At 38.3% G+C, this 17202-nt stretch overlaps 1 protein-coding gene and 1 long non-coding RNA gene across 2 annotated transcripts in view; one reads left to right on the top strand and one right to left on the bottom strand.

Moving 5' to 3' along the window:
- The first annotated feature begins 30 nt into the window (after positions 1-30).
- LOC136554519 (uncharacterized) overlaps positions 31-17202 on the top strand; it is an 18082-nt gene continuing 910 nt past the window's right edge. Inside the window, exons 1-2 of the long non-coding RNA XR_010783344.1 lie at positions 31-131; positions 13476-13566. This is a non-coding gene — a long non-coding RNA (uncharacterized lncRNA). The remainder of the gene's footprint in view (positions 132-13475; positions 13567-17202) is intronic.
- Positions 10934-17202, bottom strand: part of LOC136554511 (desmoglein-4-like) — a 20991-nt gene continuing 14722 nt past the window's right edge. The window contains exons 13-16 of the mRNA XM_066546533.1: positions 15541-15689; positions 14991-15051; positions 13378-13586; positions 10934-11905 (exon numbers count right to left, since the gene is read on the bottom strand). Of these exons, the coding sequence (XP_066402630.1) occupies positions 10934-11905; positions 13378-13586; positions 14991-15051; positions 15541-15689 (1391 nt within the window). The remainder of the gene's footprint in view (positions 11906-13377; positions 13587-14990; positions 15052-15540; positions 15690-17202) is intronic.

Below are 17202 nucleotides of genomic sequence, written 5' to 3'. Positions count from 1 at the left end.
CTGATTAATTGATGCTTACGAAGGCATAATTGATTCTTCACGATGGCGAAACAATTAAACGTGCTTTCTTGTACATCCTCTCTGCTGAGGCAGTTACCTGGTCAATCTTTCCAGGTTCACACTCAGTTGTGGTGAGTAACTTCAGAACCTGCTGGTTATGATACTATTTTTATTGATACTATTGGGGTTGGAGAGGGGAACCAGCCTTAGGGGAGTCTTTCCAATCACATTATGTACCTTTATTGCGTGTTGTAATAATGCACAATAAATAATTCAATGTCAGTTGCAACAGTTATAATTTCCATGACCGTCATGAGGGGAAGAGCTTTACCTTAAAGATTTTTCTGAAGTGATATATATCTGTTTGTGTTATTTACTTAGAATATACCACTTTATGGAGTTTGCTGATACTCTTGCATAAAAATAGTTGTCTTAATTTAAGGAAAACAAAAGGCATAAATGAGCTAATATATGTGAAATGCACAGAATTAAGGGCTTTTATATGCCTTCTTTGTTCTGTCACTGAGTCGCTGTGCTGGACTGATCACTTTACAACCACACAGAATTATGCACATTCACACAGCAGTACACACTGATATCCTGTGAGGATTCTTCTTCAGGGTCTGGAGGATAGGGGTGTGTTTTGGCCCAGGTTTAACAGCTGTTGTAGCTACTGCAGCTAATGGTAATAGAAGTACTGTGAAGTTTTCTGTTAGCTGTTCCTGTTTGAGATAAATGAGGCAGAGCGTGTCTTGGAGAGCATATTGCAACCCTTTTAATTTGGTGATTTAGAAGGAGATTCTGCTTTCAGATGTATATTACGTTTCCTTGTCTGATGGTCAAGTATTTCTTTACATCAAAAGGCTGTAAGAGAAGAACTATGATTTGCAACTTTCTTTTCAATCTGCAGATTGCTTTGTGGAATTCTGAAACAGTTTTTTGTTGCCGATCCAGCACACTATTAACGAGATGATAGTGTGTATATATATATACACACACAACTATTTGCCAACTTTAAATGCTGATATGGTGGAGTAAAAACCTAAATTAATTTCTTTTGAAAAATTCTTAGCATTGAGTTCCCTTTGAAGTCATATGTGCTTACAAGAGAAATGAATAGAATAATCTTTTCCCAGAGCTCAATAACACAGGAGCTCTTCTGCAAATTAGCTTGCCAGAGCTTAGATGTCTGTTCTTAAGTTGTTTATGGCTTAAGTGTGGGCCAGCTACATGCCTTGGACATCCTACAAGAACCTCAGCTATTATAAAGAAGTTGTTTGTTGTTTTTTTTCTCTTTAACTTGGCTGCCTTGTATGAAAAACTTCTGTGATCCCTATTTACAAAAATAATTATCCTGCTGTTACAAAAGAATGTCAAACAGTATCGATTTTGTTTTAGTACAGCTAGTAAGTGTGTTAGCAACCATTGAGGCTGAATTTCTTTCTGTCTTTCCCCCACTAAAACCTGGCAGCAGCTAAACACTCCTCCCACAGCCAGGCTGCAGTTCTGTCCCTATGATCAGTTTGCAAGGGAGGATCCATTGAGCATTAGATCTTTTTTTTTCCCTGCTGGGGACAGCAGCAATTCAGAGTTCACCAACACTGCAGAACAAAGAGAAAGTTAATCTGTGCTTTTCAATAAAAGCAGCTGAGCCCTTCTTGGTGCTTGGTGAGGAGAGGGGCTTTAAAGGTGTGAGGCATGCACCAGGTTGCTGTTTTCTCAAAGTACAAACATCTAAAAAAATGTCTAAGTTCTCCTGATAAACTTTTAACAGCAATTAATTATCATACAAAACAGCCAAACTTTTGTCAGGAGGGAGAGTGTTTGCTCTCAGGGATAATAGTTGTAAGCACAGGTGTTCTAGAAAGTTACTATCACACCCTTGCCATAGTGGCTGGGTCTTGGTGACTCCTTTGAAACCTTGCCTTGCCCCCAGCTCTGCCTGCCGCTCCCTGTTCATGCTGACTAATCTTCCCTACATCAGTGCCTGGAAACTTCTGGCTTCCCTGGGGTGAAGGACAAGGGAAGCCAGCTTGATCAGACCACCAGAGTCCATCTCTGCTTCTTACAAAAGCAAAGTTAACTTTATTATTGTGGTTTTTGTTGTTTTTTCTAAAACAATACAGTTTCTTCTTGACAAGTGATTCAACCAAATAAGACAAGTATGGTACCTAGCAAATGGTGTTAAGGTGGAAAACCCAGTGTATATTCTTAGTAATAAAATGTTGAAATTCATTTATATTCACATGAAGCTATTATACAAATATTTTGCATTGTTTGAGATTATCATTAATCTTTTCTGCATTGTTTACAGATTCTTTACTGCACTGTGGTCGCAGATGCCACTCATTTTTTGGGAAGAGATCCCAGTAGAAAGCAGTGTATCAAGGCATTGCACAGATATATCAAAATAACGTTTATTTATTTAAAATAGGTAATGGATAATGCATAATATGTAAAAAATTATACACATCACAGAGGGTTTCTAACACCCAGACAGCTCTTGAGAGCAGAGCAATTGTAATAGGTACAGTCATCAGCTTCAAAGTGCTCACAGAACCAAGCACCTGAATTTTTTTTGAGAGCAAAAATGCTCTAGTTGAGGAGAGTAGATTAGCAGCAGGATTTGATACTTTAAACAAACACTTGGCATTCTAAAAATGGAGTCATTGTTGTTCCTGTGTGGGTGAACAATGTTTTTTATTCTCTATGCCTCCTGTCATGCACCTTAAACAAATTCAAGCAGAAATTAACCCCCCCTTTCTTTTGCATTGCCTCCTCTCTCTCACTTAACTGCTTTCTCCCTATCTTTCTCTGTTCAGCTCTTTACCTTATATGCATTCTTCTATTTGCTTATTTGCTACTTGCCTGGTTTTTTTTCTTTTTTTTTTTTTTTTTTCTTTTCTGGTGTGGCCAGGTTGTTTAACTTTTCAGTGTGCCAGGTGCAGTTGTGGAAATGAGTAAGCCTGCTGAGCTGCGAGCTGTGGGATTGGCAGGGCTGTAAGATAGCCAGGCCAGATCCTTGCCCTGAACACAGGCGTTTTGTTACTGACAGGGTGATATACTGTCTTTTATGTGTGTGTGAAACAAGGCGTGGCAGAGTAACCCTTTGGTTGCTTTCCTCTGCATAGGAACTGGCACTGCTCTGAAATTGCCTGTAGCCTTTTTTCAAGGTGGTGTGGATCTCTTCCTGGGAAAGCTCACGACAGAGAGCATTTAAGTGGATACAAATAAATCTGCTGTGCTGTGCAGCTAGTAGAATAGAATAAAATAAATAGAATAGAATAGTTCAGCTGGAAGAGACCTACAACAATCAGTCAGTCCAACTGCCTGACCACTTCAGAGCTGACCAAAAGCTACAGCATGTCATTAAGGGCACAGTTGAAAAGCCTCTTAACTATCGATAGCTTGGGGCATCAGCCACCTCTCTAGGAAGCCTGTTTCAGTGTTTGAACAGCCTCTCATAAAATAAATGCTACCTGATGTCCAGTTTGAAACTCCCCTGGTGGGACTTTTAGGGGCTATTCCCACATGTCCTGTCACTGGATACCAGGGAGAATAGATCAACACCTCCCTCTCCACTTCTCCTCTTTGAGAGGCTGTAGGAAGCAATGAGGTGGTCCCTTAGCCTTCTTCTCTCCAAGCTAGACAAACCCATAGTCCTCAGACACTTCTCATAGAACATTCCTTTCACCAGCTTTGTTGCTCTCCTCTGGACAAGTTAAAGGACTTTCACATCTTTCTTAACTTGTGTGGGGCCACTGCACACAGTGCTCCAAGTGAGGCCACACCAACACTGAACACAACAAAATATTTTTTTAATTCCTTTTAAGACTGACTGGGTGTGCTGTGTTTGATGTACCGCAGGTTGGGTGTTGCCCTCTGGGCTGCCAGGACAATGCTGATTCCCACTGAGCCTCCTGCTGGCCAACACCCCCAATGCCCCTCTGCAGGGCTGCTCTGCAACCACTCCTTTCCCATGTTATACTTGTGTTAGGCATAAGTAGAAATAGTAGCCTCCTTTTGGTCTGTGAATTTGCATCAGTGCTAAACAACTGAACTGTATTCAACAGAAAGATAATTCTGAAAAGTTGCACCTTGGAAAAAATCTCTGCTGCTCTTACTCTAATCTGTCAAGTCCAGTATTAGCTGCAATGGTACAGTGTAAGTTTTCAGGGACTGTAGATTCAGGAATGTGGCATTCCCAGTCTCAGAAGAAAAGGAGTATTATTCTATTATTTTTTTTTTCTGTCACAACTGAGGTATATGAGCTAATAAATGTAAAACTATTGTGTGTGCCTGTGTGCTATGTCAGTAGGTAACCTTAGAAGGGGCTGGTTTAGCAAAAAAAAGAGGGCTCCAACTGGAGAACAATGCAGGCAGTAAACCAGATATCAACTGACCTGAAGTTTAGGATGGAAATTGGAGAAATGTTGAACTCTGATTGGTGGAGTTTGGAGTGTCTAGGTTGGAAATTCGGAGATGAGAGCTCAATGGATTTTTGGGTGGTTTTCAGTCAACTCCTAGAAAGGATTCTATAATGTGTTTGCCAGTTATCAATGGACTGGTGGTGATAACAGAAAGTCACTTCACATTTTTTTATAGAGTCCAAGAATAGTTTGGGTTGAAAGGCACATTTAAAGTTAATTTAGCCCAGTGCAATGAACAGGAACATCTTTGACTAGATCGGGCTATAATAATATTATAATAATATATTAATAATAATAATTCCAAATTAAATAAAAAGACGTTCAAGAGGCAATAATAATATTATAATAATATATTAATAATAATCATTCCAAATTAAATAAAAATATGTTCAAGAGGCAATATATATACATATTTTCTAATTTTCAAAGTCTTTGATACATAAAGTGAGTTGTGTGCTCAGTAGGAGTCACATGATTCGCGCTAATAAAGATAAAGTGGTCAGTCTGAAGATAAAAGGGAATCTTGGTTCCCTTTTATGCTTACAGGTTCCAAGAAATTTCAGTAAGGCAGCCCTGCAAAAAGAGGCAGAGACACCTTCCATTAGATCAGGTTACTCAAAGCCCCATCCAGCCTGGCCTTGAACCCTTCCAGGGATGGGGCATAGTGTCTCAGCACTCTGACAGTAAAGATTTTCTTCCTAATATCTAAACCTTCTTTCAGTTCAAAGCCATTCTCCATTGTCTATCACTACATGCCCTTGTAAAAAGTCCCTCTCCAGCACTCTTCTAGGCCCTCTTCAGGTACTGGGAAGGCTGCTGTAAACTCTGACCTTCTAACTTTGTGTGTACTTAATTTTTCTTGTAATTACTTGAATGGATGGTGCTGTGGTCTAAAACACTTCCCAGAATTAGAATTTTTCCCCCCCTCTTTTCTTCTTTTGTCCCAGTTTAGTTTGTATTTGTTGATCTGTTACACATGAATTTCTCCAGTCCCTTTCTAAGGCTCTTGGGACACCTACAGCTTACCATGGTGTCTTTTATTCAGTAATATATTATCTAAGAAGGTCATACAGATAAAAGTCAGATGTACATATGCAGAAACAACTCAAGAAAAGCATTACTTTTGCATGTCCAATAGCTGTTATTTTGCTATTTATATTCAAACATTTGATCTAGAGTGGATTTTACAGTCAAATAGCATTCATATAGTAGACATTTAGCATCAAAGACTCCAGATGTCCCTCTGCATATGTGCTTCAGGCACATGGCTGACAATGTATTTATGGGGGTTACCAAAACACCTTAACACCTGAGCATCTTGCAATCATTTGTAATCATATGAATTTGTGATCATATTCTTAAGGGCAGGAGATTAAGTTGCAATCCCCCTTTTCAAAGACAGTTTATTGAAAATTCAGAAAAATTAGTCAGCTTACCAAGATCCTGTAGGGAATCCTGGGGAGCCTTTTTCTCTTGAGTCCTATTCTGGTGTCACAATTCACCTCCTTGACAGCCTGAGCCTGCAGTCACTGGCAGAGGAACAGACCCTCACCTAGACCTTTGGTACTGGAAAACTGTAAAATCAAAGCCTGCAGGTAAAAAATTCCATTTGTTTGACCTAGATTTTGACTGGCTTGAAACCAATCTTTAATGAAGGAGCTGGGAGGAAGCCTGAAATATTATTTGTTGTTGTTGCTGTTGTTGTTGTTTTTTAGAGCTTTCCCAAAAAGTAGAAAAATAAAAAAATTAAACTGGCAACTATTTAAATTTGCAGGTAGGCCCAACAGCACATGATGAACATCAGAAGTCAGGATACGTGATGGGTCTCAACTAAGCAGCTTTTGTTTCCTAAGTTGTCATTTTGTGACTGTTCTATTTCATAACTTATTTCACTGTATCCTGAATTACAAGATACTTTTTAACATATGGTCACAATAAAGAAACATGACAGATTAATCATTATACAAACATGCATCTAAAACTGTCACCAGTTGTAATTTTGTCATTAAAAAAAATTTTCAAAAAAATTTTTTTCAAAAATTTAAGTGCACTTGGAATATGAAATAACATTTTCTATTGACCCATTTTTGACTTGTATCTGTACTCCCATATATTTCAACTCAAGTTGCTTGAGCATAAAAACTGATGTGTAACATAGATTTGGTTCATTTCTGTTTAGGCAGGTTCTAAATACACTAAAGATGAATGATAAATTATCTTTGTTGCACTGGAATTGGCAGCATCATCAGAGTGATAGAAAAGTTGCTATAAATTTGAAGATGGACAATTTTTTCTTCTAACTTAACTTCCTGAAAAGACACTTAAATCATTATCTGAAATATGAAAGAGTGCCCATAATAATTCTGTATGAAACTGCAATAAAAAGATGTCAAAGTGTTAAGGCAAAATAAAATGATAGATTAGATGACATTTGCTTAATACATGATACTGTTTATCAAAGCAGTAATTTATTGAGTTCAGATAAAATTTTTTTAAAAAATCTCTGTACAAAAAATAATTATTATCATGAACACCGATCTGGAATATTAGAAAGAAATTTGATTTTAGAACCAAAGTGCTTTTCCTTGGTTCAATTCATTCTGATCAACATGCAGAGAATGTACCTGTGATGCCTGTGCTGCCCAAATACCGTGTTTCTAGAGACTTCTGCTGTCCTTCTCTCTGTGGCTTGTAGTCCAGCATTAATTTATAGCTCCTCTGAAGCACTGTTTCAGAGTTGCAGGACAGAAGGGTATCACAGAAAAGGCTGTCTAAAGAGGGAGAACAATGCAGAGAATGATGGGTTGAAGAAATCGTACTGTAATTCTTGTGAGACCTGACACATATTTCTGCTTGACAACCTGAAATTAAGTATTGTAGTTAATTTGACACATGAAATAATTTTGTTTTGGAATTACCTGACTTTCTAAATCAAAACCTTCTATTTCTTTTTTTCTTTTTTTTTTTTTTCGTGAAAGAAGGAGATTTTTTTCTGAATAAACCCCATCAGTTTTAAGGAAACTGTATTTCCCACTGATAAATGGAAAAAAATATTCTGAGCCACTCTATGTAAAACATGATGTTCCAAATGATCATTTATTGTATTTTTTCAGTGCCATTCAGAAATTATTACAAACAAACCTCTAATATTTTTATTTATGAAAACACAAGCCCACAGTAATATTACTTATATTTTAAATAAAATTAAAATGATGCATTTGGTGACTCAACATTGAGGAGCATTTGAATTATGCAGTTATGTTAATTCAAGCAAAATGGTAGAATTTTTTTAAATTGTTGCTTAAATTGTGTGGCCTCTTCATATTGCACATAGTAAGTGCTGCTCATAACAGTTTAAAAGTGTTATTTATTACTACAGAATTAGGACAGAGTAAAAAGTATTGAAACTTGCAGTTCAAATTAAGATAGTGTTCCTAAGATAGAAATCTAACAAGACCCTCAGCTTGTGACTCTGTTTTCTTCCATGTCAGTATACTTCTCATCATGCCAAGATCTCACTCAGCCTGTTCAAAATGGTAGGATCCTATTCCCAAATAAGCACGAGTTAAAAAGAAAGAAAAGCAAGGCATACATTTGGGATTGCATGTTGCTGTCTCTAGGTAAGAGCATTTCTTTTGAGTGGTTTAGAGCAGAACTGATATCACCACTGTCTTTCTTCCCTAAAACAATTCCTTCTTCATTATTAAACAATATGATTAAAGGTGAGACAGCAAACAGGCTTTTAAATTACAACTGGAAGAAAAGAAACAAAACTAATGTCTGCTGGCCAGAATTAAACTATATGCTATTTTTTAAACAATAAAGCTAGAAAAAGAACTTGAACAGAATTTTTAATGAACCAAGTATTTGTTCACATCTTCACGTGCATTTTTTTCTTCCTCAATTTGAATCTAAAAGATTTGAACCTAAAAGAATCCTCAATTGACTAAGAAAACAATTTTTAGGAAGTTTGTAAAAATTACAAAGCAATAAGAGTTAATATTCAGAAGTGCACAGGATAATGCAATTGCTGTTTGTTGTAAGAAACCAATATTAAAAGATGCTAGAAATATTTCAAGAAGTTGTATTACATAATAATTAAAAAGTTGGTAAAAGATAGTACTAGAAGTAGACAACCACCACAAAACCAAAATGTCCTTTGAAACAACATTTTTTCTCTATTTTTCTATTAGTTTTCTATTTCTCTATTTTTTCCTATTAATTCTTCCCCTATTTCTAGACATGCAAGAGACCATAGTTCAGACACTCATACGTCACACAGCATTCCTGTTCAAGGAATTCAGCATGTGCTCCTGAAGACTAGTTTCATTACTTTGAACACAATTCAGAAAAGTATTTCTGATTTGCTTAAGATGATTATGGAAATATTTACACAAATTTTTTTTTTTACATTACAATATTTTCTAGTGGGGTTTGGCTGTATTACATAGGCTTTTCATATACCAGATAGTAATATGTATTTTAAATATTTGTTTTTTAATGTAAACAGGTAGTTAGCAAAATGAAAGGGAGTTGGTCAGCATTTTAGTGAACTTCTGCAAAAATTCTCAAGATGTAAAAGGATATAGCTTTATATATTAGTACCTATTTTCCTTCTTTAAAGAATGGTTCCAGGAACCATAATTACAGTTGGTACATAACATATAGGGAAGACTAATCCCTTTGAAGTCAATGCAATTTTAATGATACTTAAGATAATTGAGGCTACAGATAGAAGCAAAACCAGCAACATGTCAGATTTTATGGGAAGAGCATCTAGCAGGCTCAGATGCTGTAGAAAAAAGCCTGAAGCTATGGAAGGGACCTTTCCTGGAGGTGGCCTTGGATTTGGTCATGACTCCTAGGAATTACTGATGTTGACAGTGGCATTGACTCAGGGGGCACTGCAGGCTGTTGTTGACAGCAGATCTAGTTGCATTTCCAAAAACATCTTTTAAGAAATCTTTTCTTGGTATCAGACTCAGAAACTGGTCATCCATTCCTTCTGAGGTAAGTTAGTCTGGATACACAATTGAGTTTCTTTTCCATTTTATAGAGTGGGAGGTTCACAGACGACTCTTAAACTTTTCACTAACTTATCTGTCAAAGCCAAAAAAGCAAAATTTTCAGGAAAACTACTGATTTGGTGGTCTAGCAAAAAAAGCTAGTCCCTCCCTATAACTCTATTTTATTTACACTGAAGCAATGTTGGGTGTGCTATGGTTACTATACATATGATACAGAAATAAAATGAGATAAAAGATATATTTCAGTATTTTGGTCCTTCAGATCATATTCTAAGATATGTTAAGGTATTATTAGAATAACAGAGTCCAGCAGAGCTGTTTTTGTGGGAAAATAAAAGCCAGATTTAATTAAGTTTATAAACTCATAAAGACTTTTTCAATTAATACATTCAAATAGACTTTCAAAATATCAATGCAAAATACATTGACATATGAAATAAGAATTCTCCACATTGCTTATTAGCAAATTTATATTGCTTCCAAGTGTTTTTTTCTTTTCAGGAAGACTTCAGCTACCAGTGTCAGTAATACAATACTTGCTATTGCCTCCTTACATCACAAAGCTTCCAAGATTTTCTTTTCTTATCAGTATGTGAGATGAAAATTGGCACAGTATATTTAGACCTCTTAATATAACCTGATGCTGGCAATTTAAATGGTAGTCATAGTTTGGCACAAAAATAAGACTAAGAGTTCCTGGTTGTCACTGAAGTCCTTTTAGATTTAAGCAAAGCTGTAATAGCAATGGAGAAAGGATGAAGCCAACATCTTCTTGGGTGACAGTGTCAACGTGGCAGCACCAGCTGTGACAAATCACTCCGCGCCATGACAGGAACAGCATGGCAGGCTGTGTCAGGGTATTTGTTTACTGAGAACTTCAGAAAGCAATGGAAGTGTGTTATGTTTATATAATTATTATTTATAACTATTGTTGGTGATGGGAGAAATGGTTGAAAGTGCCGTTTTGTAGCGCTTCTTGAATTACATGCAAACTAAATGATGCATTTGAAAGTGCTTATTTAGTCTTGAGTTGACTAATTATTAACTACATTCTTTTCCTCTCTTGTCAGTGAGGGCCTATTAACCCAAATCTGCTTATTGTGAGAGATCATTCAGCTGTACACTATTTTGACATGCTTTTGTGTAATATTAATTCATGCTGTGTGCATGCAAGGATCCCCTCTCACTGCTCTCCCTGATAATCAGATATCTCTCCAAAAATACTAGTCTCTTTATGCACTTGCAGTGCTAGGTGGAGAGAAAGAAATTTAAAGCTAACTTCTATTTTCCCTTCACTGACAAAGTGTATTTGACCTCAAAATGGGGCACCCATCAGAGATCCTCACACAAACAGGAATCCCTGAAATTTTAGCGCTATTTCTTAGTTATAAATAATAAAAATATTCTTGGTGGGTGGCAGCTAATGAGTGTCGGTGCAAATGGCGATTTCAGCAGGAAGGGGTGCCAGCAGAGGCCTTACTGACTGGAGTACTGCATGGTGCTGTACTTTGTCACTCGTCTCCGGGAGGTGCCTGGAGATGCTGTGCCCATTCCCTGACCAAGATGACATTCGGCACTGAGCATCTGACCCGTGTTGCTCAGGCTCCCCAGATTTGCTCCTCCCATGCTTGTTGCTCCCAGGCTGCTCATGCCAGCCCCTGACACTACTCTCTCTGTGACCACCACGTTGTGGGCACTGGATAACTCTGAGGGAATATTTATTAGGCTGCCTGGCATGCCGGAGGCAGGCCTGAACACCCTTTCTGTCACTACCACATTTGACCCATCTACCAAATCAGGAATGCTCAGAGATGCCGGGAGTCGGGAGTTAGGCGCGATTACTCTTTCTGTGACGATAACGTTGGAGCCCTCTGTGAGATCGGGGATATCTAGCATGCCACGCAAATCAGAGGCAGACGCGGGCCCCACAACCCTCTCCGTCACAACGACGTTGGATGCACGCAGAGGGTCAACGCAAACAGAGGGCTGGCTGGAGGTGTAGGTCTCGGTCACCGTCATGTTGCCATGGAGCAAGGGATCCGGCATGGGCCTTGGGGGCTGTATGGTTGTCCCAGATGTATAGGTGTTTTCGGTAACAACCGTTGTAGTGCCAGCGGCGGGAGGCATAGGTGCACTTCCGTTGACGATGATGGTGGTGCCCGGTGGCGGGAGGTTTAGATCACTTTCAGGACTGGGGAAGGGAATGTTGACTCCTGGCCAGGGTGGGTTAGCATCAGGGAAAGGTTCAATCTCTTTGCCCAGACAGATCTCTGCTAGGGTCTTAAATTTTGGTCCTAATGTATCCAAATATGTATCGTCTGTATCTTCTCCAATAAAGCTGCAGCAACCCACGGAGCCAACAGGAGTACCGACTCCTTCATGATCATAAATTAATAGGCAGTCATTTGCCGGCCGACCTTCATCTTCATCTGCATACACAAATGCTTTCTGTAGTTTGAAAAAACAAAAAAAAAAAAAAAAAAGAAAGAAAAAAAAAGAACAGAATAACAGAATGAATTTTGTCAGGTTTTTAACCGTGAATAATCAAACCACAGTAAAGTTTCCCTAACCACAGTAAGGCCCACCTGACTTGAAAAATAGGACATCAACAGGACAGACTATACCATCAACATTTTTAAACTTTGAAATAAGTTTATTTAAATAGTACTTTGTTTTATTCTTGTTTCTGCTGACATGTAGCATCTCAAATTTGGTCTGCCGTCAATGTCTCTGACTGTGGGACAAAAGGGACAGGCAAACAGATGCAGTATCTGAGCAAAGTGGTAGGAAGAGGAGTGAAGCAGGTTGACAAGGGGAGCAATGAAAAGACCAGGAAAGAGGAGGAGGGGGATGGAGGATTGTCCGCAGTGGGGGAGACTTGGTGAGTCCAGAGGGGAGTCCATTTTGAGCAAGAAGGAAATTGCCAACTGGGAATGATGCTTTGGATCCTGGTGTGGTGATTGCAAAGACATCAGGCAGGAAAAAGGAGAATTTAAAGTGAGTGCTGACTTGGGTTGGAGGAAGCAGAAAAGGATGGAAGGGGAGGCCTGGGAGGGAGAGTCAAAGAGTTTGGGAATTGAGATGGTCCAGGAGGATAGCAGTAGTATGTGGAGGCCTATGGCAGGCAGACAATTAATACATGGTGCTTCAGGCCAAGGCAGGAAGATTGCAGTCTGGGAGAAATCCATGCTCAGGATATCAGGACTGCTCTGTTCTCTCCTCCATGAACCTTGTTTAGATTTTGAAATATAACAATCCTTCTATCTTAATTGATATTTTGGTGACATGCAATTATAATGTTTATGCTTCACAGTTCATGCATATGAATAAAAATATAGCCCATGAAACCATTAATCACGTAAATTCCATACCATTTTTTTAATCCCATATGTAAAGATGAATTTAGGTGTTGCCAATTGAAAAACTTCATATTGGTGTCACTGGTAGTTGATGAGTCTTTTAGGGACCAGAAATGGCGATAAAAATAAGGAAGAACTGATGTTTAAAGTTCTTTCAGGATTAAAATTACTTCATCAAACAAACTGTACAGGAAGTAGGAGTGAACAATTCCAAAAAGTTATTAAATATTTATACATTGAGAAAGGTTGGGAATACATAAATTTGGTGGGTAATTATGAAATAATTTAATTGCTTCCTACCCCGACCCGCATTATGTCCATCAATTTTACAAAAAGGCTGTTGAACAATCCACCTACTATGGCAGCAGCCCAAAGACATTACTACTACTAGTGTTGTAACTTTTCCTACCAGTGTGATCAGCTTTGCTCTCACAGCAGTCTTATAGCGTGGAAGTTTCAATTTGAGTAGAATTAATTTGCATTTCCACCATGTAACCTGGGAAGGAGAATCTAACAGAAAGCCTGCTCACAGTAGTAATTCAAAGAACAGCATTTAATTACCTCAGAGAAATAGTTGTCTAGGAAGGCCATGTTCACTCCTCCTTCTCGATACTCTTTTATTGTTCCTCCGATTGACCCTTTTGCTTCTCCTGTTCCAGAAATTCCTCCAGCTGTTCCATAGCCAGTACCAGTGCCATAGCCAACACCTGTCGTTTCTTCAACTCCAGAAGCTACTACTCCTCCTCCTCCGTATGTGTTATTATATATGTCTGAAAGCAGAAAAATGTGTTATTATATATGCCTGCTGTGCTCTGTGAAATTTTACACACAATCTGTCAGTTGTTTTTACAAATGCTATAATGACACTTCTGAGTTTCTAAAGGTATTTTAGCCCAGTCTCAGTCACAGGCATGCGCACAGGCACCAAACTTTGAAACTGCAGTAACAATTATATATGTATTAACAGACACCTAAGTGCTTGATTTTATTCTTGAGGCTAGGCAACACGAGTGCATGTGTTTTAGAAAATCAGTTACGTATTTTGTTATTGGCTGGACATATTATTCTGTCTAGTGTATATATGTGCTGTCATGGGGTTTGTGTTAGAAAATCAGATAATGTTTATCTGTGCAAATGCATAAATGCATATTTATGATCACATTGGCATTATTTTTTTTCCCTTACACACTTAGAAAATAAAGAGTTTTGTAAATCCTAGAAAATAAGGAGTTTTCACATGTTCTAGATCTTTTAGGGGAGAACAACAATGGATCATAATAACCACCAGTTTATAATGCATAATGGAAATGGCCTTTATAATAAGTTATGAAGTAATACTTAAAGGATTTTATCTTCTCCATATTTTTAATACATGATAAAAAGGAAAGAATTTTCATAATGATCAACATATATTAAAACAATTGCATACAGTAGTCTTGACTATGGTTATGGGAAACAGGCTAAATTGCATATTTTTTTCATTTTTATGAAATGAGAAATCTGAGAACATTCTTCTATAAATAAATGGTCAGCAGAGAAACATTTCTTCCTGTCAGAAGCTCAGGAAAATGGATCTGTGCCATTCCTCTTCTGAAGTAAGGAATGGGGGAGAAGGAGAAAGTAGCGCTGCACATCTGGGTTTATTCTCTATGATAATTGAATTCCTGGAGGAACCTTATCTCAGAAGCATACATTTATTGTGTTATGTATCAGCTTGTCTAGGTTAACACACAAATTGTCACTAATTAACTAGCTACTTCACATGCTCCCTTGTGGGAAGCAGGAAACTGGGGAGAACTGAAGATTTTACCCAAGGTATGAAAGCAAATATCCCTATTCTGGCTAAAGATTGATTTCTGCTAAAACTGGTGTCTTGAAAATGCCCTCCATTCAGTAGCTGTACTGATAAAGAAAAAATACCTGGGATTTGAAAGCCTTGGCAGCTATTTCAAAGTAAGTGTAGTTTGCAGAAATTAATCTGTTCAAAAGCTCAAACCCCAGACTTTTTATTCATACTGGAAGTGCTACCAGCATGAGTTTGACTATCTGCAGATGTGAGATTGGAAGGGTTGGGTTAAACTGGGAAAACAAAGGACCGCATGAATCTGAAGGCATGAAGTGCTGAAAGACAGCTTTATGACAGCATTACATAGAAGATTTAAGGATCTGCTTACCCGAAGGTTCACCAAAATCACCTCCTGCAGCGGTTGTTGGGGCAAGAATGTGCGAGACATCCTGGAAAACAACATTTTGACTCCTTGAATGATTACCTTGAAATTCCCATATGAAGACCGAGACTTTGTGAATTATGTTAAGAAATTAGCAGTCCAAACTGTTAATGGTAGCTAGTCATTATCACCATCTCCATAACAAAACAAAACAAAGAGACTACAAGTTTTTTCCCTTGTCAACATGAACAATGATCAATGAAGATGATTTGTGTTCTTTTCTCCTAAACTTGCACTGAAGAAGCTTGCTGGTTGTTATGCTTCATCTGAAGGAACAGTGGCACCAAACTTTTGTGCCAAACTAACCTACCACTGCTTAAAACACATAAACCCCATCAGTGAATGTTAATTAAGAATCACCTTTCATATCTGCCTGGCAATTGTTGACAATGCCAGACTGGTTTTAGATTACACAGTGTTACTATCACTTTCTGTAAAAAAATGCAGCCTTTACTCATGAATTACTTCTGGTTTTAGAAACATGGGATGTACTGACCCTGTCTTCAGGCTGTGCACCTTCTATTCCCCATGGATGAATTGCCCCTTCTGTACATTCAGGTACAGGTTCAAATCCAGTTCCAACTCCACCTGCAGCGCCAGGTCCACAGCCACAACAGTCGCTCATTGACATCAAAATTGGAATCACTAACGAGGAAAGAAACAGGAAACAATGATTTAACGCATCTCTTCCTCGCAGGAATAGCTGCTCTCCCCAGAGGGCAGGTGCTCATGAACTTTTGAAAATACGCCTTTCAAATGTTTCTAACCAAGCAGCCTGTAAGTCTGGCTTTCATAATCATTTGCTGCTTATGGAGATACCTGTATTTGTAAATTCAGAATAATTTGTACCTTTAGTTATAGCACAGCAGCACAGGGGTGGGGCTGTTACTCTAAATTTATGCTTATACACCTGGGAACAGACTTTGATCTGTCTCAGCTGAACCAATATAAGTTGCATACATATTAAAATTAAACAAACAAAACCAGTGTTGCTATGTATAGCATTCAGTGCTATTCTTTCCAGATATATGAGCATACATTTTTCTCTTCAAGTATAATAATTGAAAAGAAATACACATTAGTAATAATAGACATATGAGAATCAGTGGAGAGTCCACCTGACTACAGAGATCCTTGGCTAAGGCTCCAGTTGTACATTACATATACATAATGCTTGATTTGAAAAAGCAGTAGGGGCAATCCCCAAGCCCTAGTTTCACCAAATGTTTACATAGAGTGAGTCAGGTTTCCCAGAGTGCTGTGGTATGCTTAGTTGTTTAAAAAACTCAGTGCTGGAAATTGCAGAATGCTTGTAATGGCCAGCATCAAAACCACTGCTTATTTTAGAAAGGCAACGCAGTATTAATTCATAGAATCATAGAATGGATTGGGTTGGAAGAGATCTTAAATACCATTTAGTTCCAATCCCTCTGCCATGGGCAGGGACGCTTTCCACTTACCACGTTGCTCAAAGACTTGTCCAGCCCAGCCTTGAACCAGAGAGGGTGCATCCACAACTGCTCTGGGCAACACGTGCCTCTGTTTCATCACTCTCACAGCCAAGAATTGCTTCCTAAACCTACTGTCTTTCAGTTTAAATCCATTGCTCCTTGTCCTGTCACAACATGCCTTTTTAAAAAGTCCCTCTCCAGCTTTTTTGCAGGACTCCTTTAGGAACTGGAAGGCTGCCCTAAGGTTTCCTTTGGAGACTTCTCCAGGCTGAGCAGTTCCAACTCTCTCAGCTCGTCTTCATGGGAGAGTTGCTCCAGCCCTCTGATTACTTGAACATCAAAGTTAAATGAAAAGGGGAGAGGACTATACTGTGTACAAAGTGCTGCCTCATACAGCATGACTAAGGATGTATTTACTCCAGACTATGAGGGGAAATTTACAAAGGCAGAAAGACAGTCTGTCCTGTAACATAAGCCATCTGGGGACTACAAATTGCACAGCCTTTTGAAGCTTCAAAATTTTGTATTTGTTGATTCCTAATAAACAAAGATCAAAACCCAAGCCAATCCCCCTCCTCAAAAAATCAGGGGGAAAAAAAATCAATTTCCTCAGGTTTGGTAGTCAGTATTTCTGCAGTGGAAAATTTTAGATGTTGGTTACTTGATGCCCAGGGCATGATCACCTATGATTGTGGTAGTCTGAGAAA

The sequence above is a fragment of the Molothrus aeneus genome, chromosome 1 (genome assembly GCF_037042795.1).
Source record: "Molothrus aeneus isolate 106 chromosome 1, BPBGC_Maene_1.0, whole genome shotgun sequence".
Classification (NCBI taxonomy): domain Eukaryota; kingdom Metazoa; phylum Chordata; class Aves; order Passeriformes; family Icteridae; genus Molothrus; species Molothrus aeneus.
Note: the sequence above shows the minus strand (reverse complement) of the source record. Positions and strands in the feature narration are given on the sequence as shown.